At 39.3% G+C, this 20,925-nt stretch overlaps 1 protein-coding gene across 6 annotated transcripts in view; it reads left to right on the top strand.

The window, feature by feature from the left end:
* Positions 1-20,925, top strand: part of LOC143021928 (copine-8-like) — a 758,082-nt gene that overhangs the window by 583,602 nt on the left and 153,555 nt on the right. For all 6 annotated transcript variants that reach the window (XM_076179807.1, XM_076179806.1, XM_076179811.1 and 3 more), the window contains exon 7: positions 9,562-9,684. In XM_076179807.1, the coding sequence (XP_076035922.1) occupies positions 9,562-9,684 (123 nt within the window). The remainder of the gene's footprint in view (positions 1-9,561; positions 9,685-20,925) is intronic.

Raw genomic sequence — 20,925 nt, forward strand, 5'->3', positions numbered from 1 at the left:
CTTCTGACCCAGGGCAGTGGACAGGATGCAGGGATGACACATCATCCAGGAGGTGCCAAGATGAAAGGGAGGGAGAAGGGTGGAGGGGAGTGGAATATATAGGAAATGGAATGGGTGGGAGTGGTTTCTTCGCCTTTTTCTTTTTGGCAACCCCCCCCCCCCACTCCATGTAGGGGGAAAAAGCCTTTGGTATATGTATGTATGTAGTTTCACTATTATGTGTTTGTCTTTTAGTTTGTCATTTACATATCTGTAAAATAGTTTAGGTTGGTCTGCATTTATCTATTACTTCTTTTTCATAATTTCTTTTTTCCTCCCTGTGTATATCTACATATTCATTTCTCAGTTTGATGTATGTTTGCCATTTAGTGTTTTTTTCCATCTTTTCCAGGCTTTGTCTCTTCTATTTTTAGCATCACTACACTTTTTGTTATACCAACACTTTATGTAAACCCTTTTTTGTTTCTTCTTAGATGCATATTTATCTGTTCCCTCCTTGTATTTTTCTCACTGTCCTTCATCCCAAATTTGTGAGCTTTCAATTGTAAATACAGACCTAAAATGCCTGATCATAACTTCAGCCATTTCTACATCTTCTATATATTCTTTATTTCCTTCATACAGTTTCTCTATTTCGTGTTTGTCTTTTAGTTTGTCATTTACATATCTGTAAAATAGTGTAGGTTGGTCTTTGCATTTATCTATTATATCATTTGCATAGTTTCTTTTTTCCTCCCTGCATATATCTACATATTCATTTCTCAGTTTGATGTGTGTTTGCCGTTTGGTCTTTTCCATCCTTTCCAGGCTTTGTCTCTTCTATCTTTAGCATCACTACACTTTTTGTTATACCAACACTTTATGTAAACCCTTTTTTGTTTCTTCTTAGATACATATTTATCTGTTCCCTCCTTGTATTTTTTTTTAATATGTTCCATTTCTCTTTCATCTTTGTTTCTTCATTTGAAAACTTTTCCCAGTTAGCGTTTTGATTTTTTTTTCTTCTAAGTTTTACATTAATCTTCTTTCTCTATGTTTCTCATTTCTTCTCACATCATTTTGTTCTTTAAGTTTGAACTATATTAGTATGTGGTCACCCTTCCCAATTGGTGTCTTGTAATTCATGTCCACAATCGTGTCCACAATTTCTGGCTCAAAAGTGAATATCAAGTCTAGTCTCAATGGTTATTCATTGTTTCTATATCTGGTATTTTCCTTGACCCATTGAATCTGTATAATCATTGGTCATATCCAGTAGAATGTTACACCAGAGTTCCTCTCCACTTTTTATTGTCAATTCTTCCCAATTTATTTCCTTTGTATTGAAGTCACCCATAATTACTACGTTTCCTCCATCAATCAGTAACTCCGATAATTCATTCTTTGTGTCCTCCAGTAATTTTGAATGATCGCTATCAGACCAAGCCTTTGTTTTTGGGGGCACATAAATGTTCTACTTTTCATAATACTATTTTCAACTTTAATCATGATCATTTCCACATTATCTTTTCCTTCTGTTATCTTTATCACATTTAAGCCCTTTCTAGTCATTAACATGACTCCTCCCCCCTGTTTATCAATTCTATTTTTCACCCAATGGTTGTATAGACCTTGTCCCACCATACTTGATGATATAGGACCTTTCAATTTTGTCTTTGCAATTCCCATTACGTCTGGTTTCTCTATTAACAAATAGTCATTTAGTTAATTTATTCCAGAAATCATACTATTCATGTTTTTGTATGCCACTTTTAATTTTTTATTTTCTTCTCTTTTTGATTTGTTTCCTTTTTTCTGATGTACCATTTTCTCAGACTCAGATCCAGTACTCTCCAAAAAACTCATTTTTTTCAGTCTCTGTTCTTCTCTCGTTTTCTTCATTAGCTTCATTTCTTAGTGCCTTATCTTTCTCTATTTCTTCATCGTTCATTTCCTTTTTTATCCACACATTTTTGTAATTTTCACTGTTAGCTAGTTTTGCCGCATTCGATAGTATCTCTTCAGCTATCATTTGAGTCCTTAGTTTGATTTTCATTGGCCTATAGTGTTTTTCTTTAGAGTATGTGCCCATTCTATGCATGTCATTGATTTCCTTCTCCAACTCTTGACCCTCATCCTGAACTGCTTTCAGTATTTCCTTCACAATTTCTTTCTCTTCTTTTTCTCTTTGGTATTTGTGTACATTATGTTTTTCTTTGATACCATAAACCACAATGCATTTCTTTTTATCCACTGTGTCTCTCACCCAATTTTCCTGTTTCCTTTGTATTCTCTTCTACCTGCTGTTGTACTACTTCTTTGAAAAAAAAATTTATTTTCCTGTTCCTGTTTCCACTGATTTTTTATTTCAATGAGATCCGTCTCTTTGATTAATTCTCCCACTTTTTCGGTCACTGCTTGTAATTGTTCTTTGACCTCTTTCTTTAGTTCTTTATTTTTGTTTCTATCCTCGTTTTCCTTTCTTTGGTTTTCTTTTTTAATCATACTTAGTTTACTTTTTAGATCATTCAACTCTGATTATTTCATTGCTAGTTCTACATAAATTTGTCATTTCTTTGTGCAAAGCTCTATAGTCTATTTTTAAATAAATTCTTCCATCAAGTCGTTGGTGTCTCGATTCCTTAGTACACTGCTAAATCTAGTTTCTCTTTCAGTATCCATAACTTTTCCTATTGCTCCCTTTTCCCTTTGAAAGCCCCCCAAAAATTGCTTTCTCACCTTTGAGTAGTTTTTGGAGTGACACTTATACACATTCTCTTTGGTATTGGCCCTAGTGGTGATTCCACTCTACTCATATCAAATCCTCTCTTCTTTGATTCATTAATTCTTTTAGACTCTTTACTTAATTCCATTTCGTGCTAAATTATACTTTTCCACAACTGGAATTTATACCTTACCGGTCACTCGAATACATAGCCTTATCAACCCGAAAACAACAAGGCATTTTTCTGATCCAATCAACAAAGTGTTAAGTCAGAGCTCATTTGCTAGACTTCCTTCCTCTCTGATGTTGCATTTTCTTTGGCTTGCTGTTTGTGTCTTAAGTCAGATAGGGCATATTTACCTAGTTGTATTTACCTAGTTTTATTTTACGGGAAGGGGAGCTACACTCATGGTATCACACCTTTATATCTTGCAGTGTCTAGTTTGCTCTTAAATTCATGAATGGTTTTTGCACACACTATTTTTTTTGTCCAGTTTGTTCCAAGTGTCCACCACTCGATGTGGAAAACTGTTTTTCTTCAGATCTCTTCTATATATTTTTTTAGTTTCTTTCCATGCCCTCTTGTGTTTCTCTTGTCCCAATTTAACAAGTCCTCTCTATTGAATATTTCTGTGCCCTTCATGATTCTATAGATGGTCAGTAGGTCGCCTCTCTCTGTTCTTTGCTCCAGAGTCGGTTACTCCAATTTAGCCGGTCTCTCCTCATATGACAAGTTTGAAAGTGCAGGAGCCATTTTTGTGGCTGCTCTCTGGATTCTTTTGATTTTCTTTATATTCTTTTTGGTACTGGGTGACCACAATGTCGCTGCATATTCTAGTCTAGGCCTTTTCACTGTGACTAATATTTTTTTAATAATTTCTACATCCAAATATATAAATGCCACTTTTATTGATCTAAGCAAGTTATAGGATTCTCCGACAATTTTGTTGATTTGTTTATCATAGGACAAGTCATTTGAGATAATTACTCCCAAATCTTTTTCAGATCCCACTTTCTTTACCTCCTTAGTTCCAATTTTATATTGTCCTGATATTCTATTTTTACTTTTCCCAAACTCCATTATGCTACACTTCTTAATATTGAAGTCCATTTCCCATTTCTGACTCCAATTCCATACCTTATTCAGGTATTCATGTAGTGATTCGCAATCCGTTTTGGTTTTTACTTTCCTTAACAATTTAGCGTCATCTGCAAAGAAGCTCATGTAACATTGCACATCATCATCCATGTCATTCACATAAATAGCAAACATTATTGGAGCCAATACAGATCCTTGTGGAACTCCACTAATCACCTTCCAACCTGAATATTTTTCTCTGAGTACTACTCTCATCTTTCTACCAATCAGGAAGTCCTCCATCCATTTTAGTAGGTTCCCTTGTATCCCTCCTATATGTTCCAGTTTTTTTTTAATTATTTTTTTGTGTGGTACCTTGTCGAAAGCTTTTTGTAAGTCCAGGAAAGCACAATCAGCCCATCCATCCCTTTCTTGCACAATGTCTATTAGTCTTGAGTAAAAACATATTAAGTTTGTGGTACATGATCTTCCTTGTCTGAACCCAAATTGTCTTGGGTTTATTATATTATTTTCTTCCAGATGTTTTACCCATCTATTCTTGATAATTTTCTCACAAATTTTGGCTATAGTGCTTGTTAGTGAGACTGGTCTATAGTTAGTTGGTTCTTCCTTGTTTCCTCCTTTATATATTGGTACAACAATAGCATTTTTCCAGTCTTTTGGTATTTTTCCTTCTTTAAGTGAGCAACTTATGTTATTTTGTCCATTAGTTCTTCTTTGCATTCTTTTAAAATCGAATTTGCAATTCTGTCCAGGCCATGTGATTTACTGACATCAAGGATTGATAAATGTTCCATTATTTCTTTTGGTTATTATCTCGCTCATGGGGGGAGATCACACTTCATTTCCTTCGTCCTAATATTGTGCCTTCTCTTTAGTGAAAACAGACTTGAAGTGATTATTCATGACTCTGCCATTTCTAGATCTGTGTATTCTATATTTCCTTGGCATAGTTTCACCATTTCCTATTTATTTTTTAGTTTACCATTCACATATCTATAGAATAGATTGGGTTGCTCTTTGCATTTTTCTATAATGTCTTTTTCACAGTTCCTTTTTTCCTGTCTTCACACTTTTACATACTCATTTCTATAGCTTATATATATTTGCCATTTTTCAGGTTTTTTATCTTTTCTCCATCTTTTCCAAGCTCTGTCTCTTCTATCTTTTGTCTCACTGCATCTTCTGTTGAACCAGCATTTAATGTACACTATCTCTAGCTTCTGTCTTAGTACATGCCTATTCACTCCTTCATTATAATTATCCATCAAGATATCCTATTTCTCTTCCACTTTTGTCTCTTCCATGTAAAATTTTTCCCAATTTGCATTCTGAAGGAATTTCTTTAGTTTTCCAAAATCCATTTTGTTGTACATCAATCTTCCTTTCCTATGCTTTTCATTTCTCTCCACGTATATTTTTTCCTTTAGTTCAGTCTCAATAAGTATATGGTCACTCTTTCCAATTGGTGTCTCGTATTGAATTTTATCCACAATTTCAGGTTCCGTTGTAAATATTGAATCTAGTCTTGACGGCTCATTATTTCTGTATCTGGTGTTTTCACTGACCCACTGTGTCATTGTATATTCCATGGTCATGGCCAGTAATACATTACCCCACAAGTCTTCTCTGCCTTTCACTGTCATGTCCTCCTGTCAAATTTCTCTGCAGTTAAGTCCCCCATAATTACCAGGTTACCTCTGCCCATTAATATCTCATTTAATGAATGCCTTGTATCTTCTAGCATTTTCATATGCTCGTTCTCTTTCCAAGTGCTCATTTTTGGGGGCACATAAGTCACCACAAACTTTCTACTTTTCATATCCTTGTCTTCGACTTTTATCATGATCAGTTCTACATTACCTTTGCCCTCCACAATTTTTGTCTCATTCAAGCTTTTTTTGGCCAAGAACATGATTCCTCCTCCCTGTTTCTCGTCTCTGTTTTTAATCCAGTAATTGTATAGCCCTTGTCCAACATTGATGGGTGGTATTGCACCCCTTAATTTAGTCTCCACAATTCCCATTATGTCTGTTTTTTCTTCTAACAGGTAATCATTAAGTTCATTCAGTCCTGAAATTAATCCGTTGATGTTAGTATAGGCCACTTTTAATTTTTTCTTTCTCCATCTTTTTTTCTGTTTTTGGTTCACCCATTCTGATGTACCATTTTGTCAGTCTCATGTCGATTACTCTCTAATAGAATTCCTTGCTTTCGGTCTCCATTCTCTTCATGTTTTTTTTCCCTTAGCTTCATCTCTTAGTGTCTTCTCTTTTTCTAATTCCTCAATACTCATTTCTCTTTTTATCCATATCTTATTGTAATATTCACTCCTTGCCATCTTACTTTTTCAAATATATCTTCTATTTGTGATGTTAGTTTTATCTTTAGGGGTCGATATCTTTCCTTAGAATAATGACCAGTTCTGTACAATTCGTTAATGTCTTTCTCTATATCCTGGTCTCCATCCTGAATTTCTTTTACAATTAGTATTGCTGTTTCTTTTTGTTCCTTTTCTCTCATGTACCTCACCAGACCTTGTTTTTCTTTTAGTCCATATACCACAATACATTTTTTCCTATCCACTGTATCTCTGACCCAATTTGCCTTTTCATTGATTACCTGGATAATTGTATTGCATTTTCCTGTATTTGTTGTTGGACTATTTCTTTAAAGGCAATTTCTTTATTTTCTATGTTTTCCTTCCATTTCTTAATCTCTTGGATACTTTCCTCACCTAAGTTTTCTCCAATTCTTTTAGTCATTTTTTCTTTTTGTTATTTACCTCTTTTTTCAGGTTTTCACTATTGGTAGTGTCATTAATTTTCTTTTCATTTTCACACTTCACCTCTCTTATATAATTTTTCATTTCCTTAAGTTCAGTTCTTAGTTCAGATTTAGTTTTTCTTTGGTCAGAAATTTCAATGTCAGCTTGCACTAAGCAATCCATTAGTTCAACAATTTCTTTCCTTAAGTCCATGATTTCATTCTCCCACCATTTTCTATTTTTGCTCATTTCCCTTTCTACAAGATTCAACTTAAATTCCTTCTTTCGTACTTACCGAATCCTGAGAATGAATCATCGTCATGTAATCGTCTGGCTGCTGGTGTTTCAAATCTTTTGTTTGTATTGTATTTCGGTGGGGCGCCTCTAGATGACTGCTGTCAAGTCATCATTCAAGTCAAACTTTTCATTAGTTTCCTTCATTTTTACTTATTACGTCTTATTCTGTCTAACTAGCACTGCAGAGATTTCATTTCAGACATCCATGATTTCTCCCCTCCCATTCAATACAAAACAGGTTTCCTTCATTTGTTGTATAACCAAGAATTTTCCTCTTCTTTGGAGCACAAATGACGAAGGTGTTGGTGGTTCTGTTGCTTCCATGTGAAAGGAATGATGATAGTGTTAGAATTTGAATGGGAAGGGTGAGAGGACTAGGGGAAGTGGAGAGTTAGATATTTATATTAACCTGTATTGAATGGAGGAAAGTGGAGGTAAATGATAGAGAAAGGGAGCTAAATGTTTTTTTTTTTTTTTTTTTTAGGAAAGCCTTCTCTATTACAATTAAGAAAAATGCCGTTTTGGAAATCAATAGGGTAAATCAATTGGTTATGGTCATTACTGCCTACTGCCCTAGAATAACTCCTGCTAGGTGAGACTTGTGCTTGTCATCACATTACTCTTGTTAGATAATCTCATTCACAAGAAGCTAAAATAAAAGGGAAAACAAATGGGTGTTGAATGAGTGTGGGATGGGTGAAGGGAGAGTGCATGGCTTGACTCACTACCTCCCTTATAAGGGAGAAAAAGGTCTTTAGGTATATGTATGTAGTAAAGGGAGTGGGTGCATACCTTTGACTTGGCCTCTCTTATAAGGGGGAAGAAGGCCTTTTGGTATATATATATACATACATATACCAAGGCTTTTTCCCCCTTACAAGGGGGGTAGCCAAAAAGAAAAAGGCATAAAATCATTCCCACCCATTCCATCCCTGAATACACTCCACACCCCTCCACCCTCCCTCTTATCTTAGCACCTCCTGAATGACGGGTCATCCCTGCACCCCGTCCACTGCCCTGGGCCAGAAGCAGTGTTGCAAGACACAGCACATCCACAGCAAGGCCACATCATTAAATGGGCGACCCCCCCTCTCCGTCCCCCCATTGCATAAAATGAGAGGACGGGGAGAAATCCCTTTGGGCTGCGTCAAATTTTGCTCACACATACTACCTCACCCCCCATCCACCCGCCCATTCCACCTCATGCAATCACAACATCATCCATATACAACCATTCTCCATTCACCCCTGTCTTCTGTCCTCTCCCGTCCTTCCTGAACAGACATTCCCCTCTTCCCCAAAGCCCCCTTCACCCCATCCATCCACCTCATCCTTGGACGTCCCCTCATGTTCACTCCCTCCACATCTGCCTTCCACACCTCTTTTACTAGTCTTTCTTCACTCATTCTTTCCATGTGTCCAAACCATCCTAATATTCTTTCATCAACCCTATCTCCCAGCTCCTTTTCCACCCCTGTTCTCCTCCTCACCTCCTCATTTCTCACTCTATCTAGCCTAGTAACCCCCATCATACTTCTCAGACACCTCATCTCAAACACATTCAAACTCCTCCTCTCTTCTTCTCTTATGTTCCATGTTTCTGCCCCATACAGTGCTGTTGGCACAGTCACTCCTTCATACAGTCTCCTCTTAGCATCCATTCCCAAATGTCTATTCCTCATTACACTCTTTAATCCACCAAGGCATTTACTCGCTTCTCTCAATCTACATTCTACCTCCACTTTCACTCCACCTTTCCCTGCCACATTCACACCCAAGTATCTAAAACTATCCACTTCCTCCAGTCGCTCTCCCTTAATGCTCGCTTCCAGTCTACTGCCGCTTTCACCCCTTGTACATCTCATCACCTTACTTTTACCCACATTTATCTTTAGCTTTCTTCTATCACATACTCTCCCAAACTCTGCCACCAACTTCCTCAATCCCTCCTCCGATCCTGCCACAAGCGCAGTGTCGTCCGCAAACAACAGCTGGCTCACCTCCCACTTTTCTCCATTTTCTTTAACCATCTCCAATCCCTGACCCACTACCCTTGCATTTACCTCTCGCACCACCCCATCCATGTATAAGTTGAACAGCCAGGGCGACATAACGCATCCTTGACAAAGTCCCACCTTTACCTCGAACCACTCACTCTCTCCATTTCCAATCCTGACACAAGCTCTACTATTCTCCTAAAAACTCTTGACAGCTCCCAGAAGCTTTCCTCCTATCCCATATATCTGCATAACCTCCCACAGTGTTTTCCTGTCTACCCTATCATAAGCCTTTTCCAGATCCATAAAAGCCCAAAAAACATCCTTCCCCTTTCCTATAGCTTTCTCACATATCTGTCTTACCACAAAGATCTGATCTACACAACCTCTACCTGTCCTAAATCCACACTGTTCCTCACCAATTACTCGTTCTGTTCCTCTCCTAATCCTCTCAATCAAGATCCTCCCATAAGCCTTCCCAACTACACTCAACAAGCTAATCCCTCTGAAACTACTACATTCACACTTGTCCCCTTTTCCCTTGTAAAGAGGAACACCTTGTGTGGAAAAGGGAGTGGGTGCATGCCTATGACTTAGCTGCATCCCTTATAAGAGGAAAGTAGCCCGTGGTGTATGTACATAGATAAATGTATTTATGTAATATATACACATCTAAACCAGATACTTCTGTTTCCAGTGCAGTTATATGGGCCAACAAACTTTGCACCAGTCATCAGGCATGTGTCAAGATTTGCAAGCTCATATCAAGATGGCAACAATTACTTCATTCTTTTGATCATTACTGATGGCATCATTACAGGTAAACTAGAGCAACATGGTTCTTAAAGTAAATAATTATGTAAGGTTTCATAGGAAAATGGTATGATTTCAAAATTGCACTTGTGTGTAAAGGGTGTTTGATTTGTATTTTTTGACAGATTTATTGAAAAGGAGAGGATCTGATAACTTAGAATAAAACAGTTGTATTGGTTTCCTATAGATAATCCTCCTTTTCTTTCTCATTTAAGCAGTTCACTCTAAGTACCTCCCTACTTTCTGCCCTTTTCCTCTTTCTCCACCTGTTCTCCACTCTCAACTTACCTTCCACCAAAAAATGTTCTGATATTTCCCCACTCTCTCCTTAGAACATGTACATCCTTAACTCTTCCTACTATATTCCTGGTTATCACTGTATAGTCTATTAATGCTCTGTCTGCCACCCTTCCATCCATCACCCTCTCCCATGTGTATTTATGCTTGACTTTCTTGCTAAACACTGTATTTGCTATCATCAACTCTAGACACATCTCCACCATCAACTCTCCATTATGATTTTTTTCCTGGAACTCCCTACTTCCCAATCACTCCATCTATTGGTTCATTTCCCACCCTAGCATTAAGGTCTCCCAATACAACTACTTTGACATTTCTCCCTAATCCCTCTAGGCACTCATTTAAATCCATCCAAAAAGTCTCCCTCTCCTCTACACTCTTCTCACTACCAGGCCCATATGCACTTACAAAAACCCACATCTCCCTTCCCAGCTTCACCTTCATCCACATCAACCTTAAAGAAACCTCCTTCCACTCCACTAAACACTTACCTATCTCATCACTTACTAGTATAGCCACCCCTTCCCTCCCTCATCCTCTCTTCACTCCTGAGAACCTCCCAACTACACTCCCAAACTCACACTGACCCCTCCCTTTCCACTTAGTTTCAGTTAATGCCAGCACATCCATCTTTCTTCTCACAAACATACTGCCTATCCCTTTTACTCTCATCTGTACCACATCCATGCACATTAAAAGACCCAAACCTTAGGGCACTGGTGGGAAATCTTCTAAACTCTCTTATGCCTTTACTTTTTTTAGGAATGTCCCCTGTGGGGCTACAGGTAGTAGGATTCCTAGTCCTATCCCCCGTCCCGTTTTTTGTTGCCTTGTACGACTCAAGTGGGAAGCTTGGTGGCAGCAATTTTTTCTCCCACCACAGGGTTAGGTGAAAAAAGGAAATTAATATTCAGAGAAATGGTACAGGAGTAACAAGGGATTGGAGGACAGCATAATGGAAGGACACTCGCAGTATAATTAAAGTGTCATAATTTCTCTATGAACAGAGTCTTCCTCTATCATAGACAAAATGATGTGTGGTTTTGGTCCATAGGGGTGCCCCATATAGACCCTAAAGTATCAACTGCATGCTACTTTGCCACAATAAAATGCAGCCAGTACCGCAGACGGGGGTATTGGCTGCATGTTATTGTGGCAAAAATAGAGAAGACAAAAAGAAATCCCTGTGGATTACATTAATATATATTTCTACCCTGTGGTAGGGGGAAAAGAATAGTGCCACCAAGTATTTCCACTTGGATCGTAAGAGAGAAAAAAGGGACGGGGATTGGGACCAGGTATCCTTCTCCCTGTAGCCCCACAGGGGACATTCCTAAAAAAAGTAAAGGCATAAGAGGGTCTAGGAGTTTTCCAACCAGCACCCTAAGGTTTAGGTCTTTTAATATGCATGTGGATGAAGGTGAAACTGGGAAAGGAGAGGTGGGTTTTTGTAAGTGCATATGGGCCTGGCAGTGAGAAGAGTGTAGAAGAAAGGGAGGCTTTTTTGGATAGATTTAAATGAATGCATAGAGGGATGAGGGAGGAACATCAATGTAGAAGTATTGGGAGACCTTAATGCTAGGGTAGGAAATTAACCAATTGACGGAGTGATTGGGAAATGTGGAGTTCCAGGAAAGAATCGTAGTGGAGAGTTGATGGTGGAGATGTGTCTAGAGAGTTGATGATAGCAAATACAGTATTTTGGAAGAAAGTCAAGCATAAGTACACATGGGAGAGGGTGGTGGATAGAAGGGTGGTAGATAGAGTGTTAATGGACTATGTAGTGGTACATAAGAGTATAATAGGAAGAGTTAAGGATGTACATGTGCTAAGGGGAGAGAGTGGGGGAATATCAGATCATTTTTTGGTGGTGGGTAAATTGAGAGTGAAGGATAGATGGAGAAAGAGGAAAAAGACAAAAGGTAGGGAGGTGCTTAGAGTGAACTCTTTAAATGAAAAGGAAAAGGAGTACAAGAAGAAGCTGAGAGAGGAGTGGGAGGGAGTGAAGGGTAGAGTAGAACTAGGAGTGGAGGAGGAATGGGGATGGTTCAAGGAGGGAGTCACAAAGTGTGCAAAGATAGTGTGTGGAACAAGAAGGATGGGAAGAAATCGAAGGAAGGGTAGTGAATGGTGGGATGAGGAAACAAAGAAGGTTATAGATGAAAAGAAGCAAGCTTTCACAGATTGTTTACAAAATAGGACGAGGGAGTCATATGAGAGGTACAAAGAAAAGAAAAGAGAAGTAAAGCACAAGGTAAAGGAGGCAAAGAGGAGAGCAGATGTGAAATGGGGTAAGAGTATGGGAGAAATTTTTGAAAGTAATAAAAAGATGTTTTGGAAGGAAATTAAAAGAGGAAGAGGAGGCGAATCAAATAGAGAAGAAAAAGTAAAAGGTGCAGATGGAGAGATGATAATGGAGGAGAAGGCAGTAAGGGGAAAATGGGCAGAATATTTTAAGGAGTTGCTAAATGTGAAGGAGGATAGGGAGGGAAAGGTAGTTGCAGTGGGAAGTGCTAAGAAAATGAGAGTGATGAGTGAGGAAAATGGAGGAGAAATAAGGAAGGATGAAGTGAAGGCAGTTGTTAAGATGATAAGAGTAAGTAAGGCACCTGGTCTGGATAGATGCCATGCAGAATGTCTCAAAGAAGGAGGTACAGTGATGGTGGACTGGCTGGTGAGCTTATCAAATGTTTACTGGAGAGAGGGTAGAGTGCTGGAGGACTAGAGGAGTGCCTGTATAGTTCCACTTTACAAGGGAAAGGGGGACAAGTGTGAGTGTAGTAGTTTCAGAGGGATTAGCTTGTTAAGTGTAGTTGGGAAGGCTTATGGGAGGGTCTTGATTAAAAGGATTAGGAGGGGAACAGAGGGAGTAATTGGTGAGGAACAGTGTGGTTTTAGGACAGGTAGGGGTTGCATGGATCAGATTTTTGTGGTAAGACAGATATGTGAGAAAGCTATTGGAAAGGGGAAGGATGTTTTTTGGGGTTTTATGAATCTGGAAAAGGCTTAAGACAGGGTAGACAGGAAGGCGCTATGGGATGTTTTGCAGATATACGGGATAGGAGGAAAGCTTCTAGGAGCAGTCAAGAGTTTTTATGAGAGTAGATGAGCATGTGTCAGGATTAGAAATGGAGAGGGTGAGTGGTTCGAGGTAAAGGTGAGACTTTGTCAGGGGTGTGTTATGTTGCCCTGGCTGGAGCCGCAGCATCTACGTCGTGGGACCACCTCCCAACCCCAAGAGTTGGGGGCCAAATGGCGGCAACCAGCCCTGGCCACCGGCTCTACGCAGGTGGCACCGATCCCCAAGAGGAGCTACGACTGCCTTGGGGAGTACCACAATACTTTTTCTCAACATGCAATATTACGTTTTTTCTGCACCGAGGGGTGATTTTCCGTCGATCACCCCTCTTCTTCTACTTTTAGCCGGAGATGTAGAGAGCAATCCTGGGCCCACCACAAAATACACATGCCCAACATGCTTTAAACCCATTACCTTGAGCAGACAAAGGGCTCAGTTCAGTGTAATGTGCAAAAACTGGGCCCACCTCACTTGTACAACACTTGCTGACACAAACCAATACACAAACACTTGGACATGTTCTACCTGCCCTCCAGTAACCCCACTCCCACTCCCACCTCCCCAACCACAGCCAGCACCCTTACCCACTCCCAATTTCCCTTTGCCCATATCCCCAATCAGTACTCCCCTTCCTTTGTCCCCAATCTCTCCTTTCCCCCCCTCTAACCCAGCTCCTATACCTTCCCCATTAACACCCCAACCTCAACCCCAAATGGCAACATACAACACATACAGAACACACAACATCAACATATTACAACACAGCATTGACGGTATTAACACGAAAAAATATGAACTCGGACACTTTCTTAAACAACACAACATACACATTGCAAGTATACAAGAAACAAAACTAAGACACACAAAACACCATCATTTCATAATTACACCACCATCAGACAAGACTGGACCGACGGCAATGGCGGTGGACTCATCACCCTGATCCACCACTCCATCTGTTTTGTGGACACAAGCTCCACAACCAAAATTCTCCTCCCTACCACAGATAACACTAGAGAAATCCAATCCATTCGAATCCGCACAGGCAACAAATCAACACTGACAATAGTTAACATGTACATTCCACCCCAATCATCCCCCACAGTTCCAAACACTTTCAGGCCTCAATTTAGCCAACTAGACTTCAATGCCAAGTCGTCTGCCTGGTATGTCGACAACCCTGACACAGACAGAGGGCTTGATATACAGACTCAGTTTGATTCATTGACTATCATGAACAACACACACATAATCATACACATATCCCACACCAAGCCCTCTACACTCCCTCCTCTCCTGATATCACCTTCTGCTCCCCCTGCCTAACCCCAACAACATCATGGAGAGTGGTCGGAACCCTTGGTTCTGACCACCTTCCAATCATCATCACCACCAAAACAAGATACACCCCAGTTGTCCACAGACACACATACACCAATTACAAGAGAGCTAACTGGGAAGCTTTTACTGAAGAGACAGAACAACATTTTGAAACACTTAACAGTACACCAATCACAAACATAAACAATGCTGTGCACACTTTTAATACAATCATACAAAACGCAGACAAGAGATACATCCCAAGAGGCAACAGAAAATCACACAACCCCAACTTCACACCAGAAATCCAAGGCCTCATCAGACAATGAGAGACACTTAAACACAATACCCCCACACCTATCCCTCAAAACATAGCAGACCAAATACAAACACTAAACACTGTGATTGCCAATAAAATACACAAACAAAAAACACAAAATTGGCAAAACTTAATCAATACATTTGATCACTAAACAAACACCAGCAAATTGTACAAAACACTCAACAGCATTACACTATCCAACAGTAACACAACACGCACTCACGCAGCAATACTCACAACAACAGACATTCTACCCTCAAACAGACAACAAGCAAACACACTCATAAATCATTTTGCACAGACAAGCCATCTCACTTCTCTCCCTGACGACCGATGCACTATTAGATGTAAGAAAGACTTTACCACAGACGCAGACTATTGTATCCTCAACTGGTGTTGAAAGCATACATTTTACAGAAGTCGGGATGGTTAATCCAAACTCGATACAAGGTTCCTTTCCTTTATTCAAAGGATTCACTTCTTTCACAATACACTGGTATTAACTACATGTCTTTTCTCTTTTATACAGTTAATTGTCTATGTCACTACCCTTTTTGCACAATCCTTGTCATCGCACCAACTGGCGGTCCTGCCCGGTGCGTCTGGGTTTGATTCAGCGGAAACGCTGGATATGCAAAATTTCCAGGTCCCAGCAATTATATTTACACTGTTTTCAATGGGAGTATTTGGTCTCCCACAACCAGTATTCTTATACTTAATTATTTATTACATCCCATTTATTTATTATATAATATTTCCAAGGGGGAAAAGCTCGTTGTTATTGGGTTGTTCAACAATGTTGTGAGTTGGTGGTCGACTGCACTTATAAGTGTGCGTTCGTGTGTGTGTGTGTGTGTTGCCTGGTGGTCGCGCTGCTAGAGATTGATGGGTCAGCGAGATGTGTGTTGCATTGGACCTCGTGATGCTGAGTCGGCGTTTGATGCTTGTGGTGGACAGTGAGTGAGGAAGTGGGTTATATGACTGGGGTTATATTACTCGTCTTGTATATGAGGCGTATACATATCGCTCTCCCCCTGGGGTTAGGTGGCTCCCGGCACCTAGGTTACATGGTTTACAAAAGTATTCATATGGGTAATACATCGAGAAAAATTTCAGACACACAATATCCTGTGGGATTTAATGTGAAGATGGGGGGGGGGTGTTGAAGTGAATCTGAGGTCCCAAGGGGGATCATGAACTGTAATTAAGGGTAGCGATGTTGTGTCTCAGAAGTGTAACGTTGTGTCTCACCAGATTACATGTTATATTGAATATCATATGAAAGGTTTCACTATATATTTGATAACACTGTCAGAATTTATATTTCCCAATGTTCTAGTGTTCATGTGTTATGTCACACATCACTGTAGGGAATCTCGTTTTCAAACACTGCTCATTGGTCAGTTGGGTGTGTCACTTAACACTTGTTATATTTCACAGTATGAATGGGTTTTCGTAAGAATTATTATGTTATTTAAGATATTGGGTGAGACACAAGAATAAACTTAATCTAGGTTTACAGTAAATCGGGAATGGGAGTTGAAAGGTTATGGAAGGTTTTACTTTGTGCAACAGAATTTGGTCAATATTACCAGTACAGGTACACCTCACCTTACGTCGTTAATTGGTTCCAGGAGACACGACGTAAGTCGAAAAATGACGTAAGTCGAATTTGCTTACAAGTAGGCTAGGTAGGCCTGGTGTAACCTAGGCTAAACTGCCAATAGCAATTTTTCAGTACTTTATTTTACTTTTGATTGCATTTTTTATTAAACAAGGTTAATAAAAATCTATTTTAAGTTTCCAAACAGAACATTTATTTATCATTTTGTAATAAAGTATAAAAAAGTACCTGTACTTATTCATCAATACGTACAATTTGCTGTACTTTATGAATGCATTGTCAATTACATACGGTGAAACAAAACAAAAAACAAATAAATAAAAACTAGTTTAAGCTTACAATCATTTTGTAATAAGTGAAAAATTGAATAAAGTATTTTTAATTTACCAATGCAGTACATACATTATGTCGATGTTTACGCGTTGCTATTTCGCGGTGCTGTACTCTATGAATGCATTGTCAATAACATACGGTAAAAAAAAAAAAAAAAAAAAAAAAACTATTTCAAGCTTACATATAATCATATTGTAATAAGTGAAAAACTTTAATGTATTTTCAGTTTACCAAAACAGTAGATACAATATGTTGATGTTTACGTTGTAGACGTAGATGGCTGGGGATTGTTGACATCAACATCAGCTGATTCTCGTTGTTCGACGCGGAAAAACTGGTCAAGAGTGCCTTGAACCATCTTCTTGTTCTTTTCTTCAAGGATTAGATTATAAGGAGCAAAAGCTTCATAACAAGCCCCCATTATCTTGGAAAAGCGTTGAGCATTTGGATTCATATCCTCAAACATAGCAAGACCTTTTTCGATGTGTGCAAATGCTTCCTCCATTTTCTACCCATTCAACTCCGATGACAAGATGTCTTGTCATTTGGTCAAATAAAACAAAAAATCATAAAACACCAAAATGTTTGATAAAACATTTTGGTGTTTTATGATTTTTTGTTTTATTTGACCAAATGACAAGACATCTTGTCATCGGAGTTTAATGGGTTAATGGTGAAGTGGCGTGGCTCAGATTCATCATCCTCTTCTTCTTCTTTCTTTTGTTGCTCCTGAAGTTCCATCAAATCCTTGTTCGTCAGTAACTCCTTGTCTTTTTCAAATAAATCTGTGAAATCCTCTTTCTCCAAATTCATATCCAGCTCTTTGCTCATTGTAACCAAATCTTTGTTGACAACAACAGTATCGAAGCCCTTAAACTTGTGCACAAATTGCGGGCATAGCTTTTTCCATACACCATTCATAGCAGAGCTCTGAACATCATTCCATGCTGCTGCTACATTCTGTAAAGCTTTGTAGATGTCATATCCCTTCCAAAAGTCGCGAAGTGTGATAGACTCATCCATTTCAATTGCAGCTATTGCTTGCCGTAGTGTACGCTTCATATAATAACGTTTGAAGATAGCAATTATCCCCTGATCCATTGGCTGGAGAATAGACGTAGTGTTTGGGGGGAGGTATATGACGGTAATGTTGGGGTGAAAATCTGCGATGTTTTGTGGGTGGCCAGGAGCATTATCTAAGATAAGTAAAACCTTAAAAGGAATCCCCTTCTCCTTACAATACTTCTCTGCTGCTAGGACAAAATTATTGAAAAACCAATCTTCGAAAATAACAACAGTGACCCAAGCTTTTGAGTTAGCCATCCATATAACAGGGAGAAATGCTTTGGGTATATTCTTCAGGGCACGGGGGTTGTGTGCATGATAAACAAACAGAGGCTTTAATTTAAAATCTCCTGCACAGTTACCTCCCAACATTATGGTCACACGTTCTTTTGAGACCTTGTAACCTGGAATCGTTTTCTCTTCCTTGGAAACAAATGAACGATCTGGTAATTTCTTCCAATATAATCCTGTTTCGTCTACGTTGAAAATTTGCTCAGGAAGAAACCCGTTTTCTTCGATGATTTTCTTCAGTGTAGCAGGAAATTCCGCTGCTGCTTGTTCATCAGCTGATGCGATTTCACCTTGTCTTTTAAGGAAGTGATAATTTCTCCTGTTTTTATATCTCATAAACCATCCAGGACTTGCTTTGAAATCTACATCTTTCTCATCTGGATATTTTTCCTTTAGGTCCTCAAACAAAGACAACGCTTTTTCCTGAATGAGCTCTTGACTAAGATTCGCATTCTGACGATTCCTCCTATCAACCCAAATCGAAAGAAGATTTTCCATTTCTTCAAATATCTTACCTCTTTTCTTGTTGATGATCGTGTTCTTCATCAATGGGGCTTCAGATGTGACATGTGTTAAAATCTTGTCTTTATTATGCACAATCGTTGATACAGTTGTCCGACTTACTCCAAAACATCGTGCAATCGATACAACTTTTTCACCATTACAATGACGTTTTATCATCGCCATTTTCTCCTCCAGCGAAATAGCATGATGCTTAGCACTTTCACTGGAACTTTTCTTAGGAGGCATGGGGGCAAATATTACAGTTACAAGTGAATGTTAATGAGAAAATTTACAAAACTTGAGTAAATAGATAATAATCCAAAAGAATTGCGGGAGTGGAGACGCCGCTTACGGTAAATACGTATTGGCAGTACCGTTGCGATTATATGTTCTAGTGGACTAGGCCATACTACTTTATGGTATATATTTTAGCAGTTACTGAATCTTGATATAATTTTACATGCTTTTATTCTTATTTATTGTAACATGAATTGCTTGAAACGCTTGAAACGTTTTTTGGTGTTTATGCGATTCCATTATTGGCTGACCGACGTAAAGTCAAGTAAAACGACAACTTGAATTTTTTCCATATTTTTGAAAACCGACGTATCTTCGAAAACGACCTAAGTCGAAACGACGTAAGTCGAGGTGTGCCTGTATAAAGAGAATGATTAAGAGTGAAAAGGCTGTGGAGGTATATGGCAGTACCTGTAGTGTAGGTCAAGTGAGTCCATGTCAAGAGTAGTCGATGTTTAAGGTGGGTAATTAATGATGTATTTCATTTTGGAGGATGAAGGTTATGTCTCAGTGAATGAGGATATGTTTATCTGACTCTCGCTAAGGTTATATTGGTTGGAAGGAAGTAGAGAAGTTTCAATAGATATGCGGAAAGGAGTTCTTATTGGAAATAGGCCATTTTAACCTCCACTGATAGATACATGACGTCCTGCATCTTCAGGGGCGAGAGCTAGAGTGCATGTTTAGTTGCGTCGACGCAGAGTCATGGGATGAGACTTGCGTTTGGGTGTGTTATGTGTGGTCGTGGTAGGTGGGTTGTTGATGGGAAGTGGGATTGGGTCGAGGTTGAGTTTGACCTTTCTCAGCTTCTCTCCATGTATGGTCGCGGTTGTGTGATCGGAAGGATCTGTTAGTTGAAAAACATTGTTAGGGAGTGAGCTTGTGACTGTGAAGGGACCTAAGAACTTTGGTCTGAGTTTGTTAGTCCTGGTTGAGTCTTTGACCATGACAGTGTCACCAAGCGTTATGTCAAGTGGAATTGAGCGTTTGTGTTGTTTTGTCTTTGTCTTTTCCTGGGCTTCTTTCAAGTTTGTTCTAACTTGTTTGTAAATGGTTTGCATACCTCTTTTGATGCAGTGTGTGAGGTTATCTAGGTTGTATAAGGGTGGGGGTGGTTGGTTGAATATTTGGTAGGGTAGGCGCATTGGTTGGCCGAAAATGATCTCATGGGGGGACATCTTTGTTGCGGAATTGACTGTGCTATTGATACTGGCTTGTACCTGTGGTAGCCAATCTTCCCAACTGTCCATGAGGTCGTTGACCAAGGGTCTGAGAATCTCTAGGATCTTGCGATTTGTTCGCTCAGTCAGACCATTTCCCTGTGGGTGGTATGCAGTGGCAAATGTTTGGTCAATGTTGTACAGGTGTGCTATTTCGCGCATCACCTGGTTTTTAAATTCTGAGCCATTGTCAGATAACATTGTGTGTGGTATGTTGTATCTACAAAAGATATTGTTAACTAGGGCTTTGGCTACAGTCTCTGCTGTTTTGTCTTGGAGTGGTATTAAGATTGTGTATTTAGAGAAATATTCTACTGCTGTGAGTACATAGTTGGAACCTTGATGGCTCGTTGGCATTTTCAGTAGGTCAATGCCAAGTGTTTCCCATGGCTCAGCAGGGAGTGGGATATCTTTTATGTTGATTTCCCACGGGTCAGGGCCTCTGAATTGGTTACAAGTTATACAAGAATCTATGTGTGTGGTTATATCTCTTTTCATGTTAGGCCAGTAATATGTGTGCCTAGCAGTGTTTAGTGTCTTATCTCTGCCCGAGTGGCCTCCCATTGCACTGTTGTGCAATATGTGTAGGACCTTGGGGACTAGGGCTCTGGGGATAACAGTAACCTCTCTTGTGTTAATGGTTCTCCTTATGACTCCGTCGACCAGTTTGAGTTCCTCAATAGGGACAGGTGGTCGGGAGTGTAAGGGGGTTTGTGAAAGGAGATGCTGTTTTATTGGGGACCATATAGGGTCTCTTTCAGTTTCCTGTGTGAGTTCTTGCATAGGTATGCATGTGGTTTGGGTTATGGGGGTGATGTAGGTTTGTCTGCTGAGGCTATCTGCCACTACGTTAGCTTTCCCAGCTAAGTATACGATCTTGGGATCGTAATCAA

This window comes from Oratosquilla oratoria, chromosome 43 (assembly GCF_046742065.1).
Source record: "Oratosquilla oratoria isolate Oo_2021 chromosome 43, ASM4674206v1, whole genome shotgun sequence".
Lineage (NCBI taxonomy): Eukaryota > Metazoa > Arthropoda > Malacostraca > Stomatopoda > Squillidae > Oratosquilla > Oratosquilla oratoria.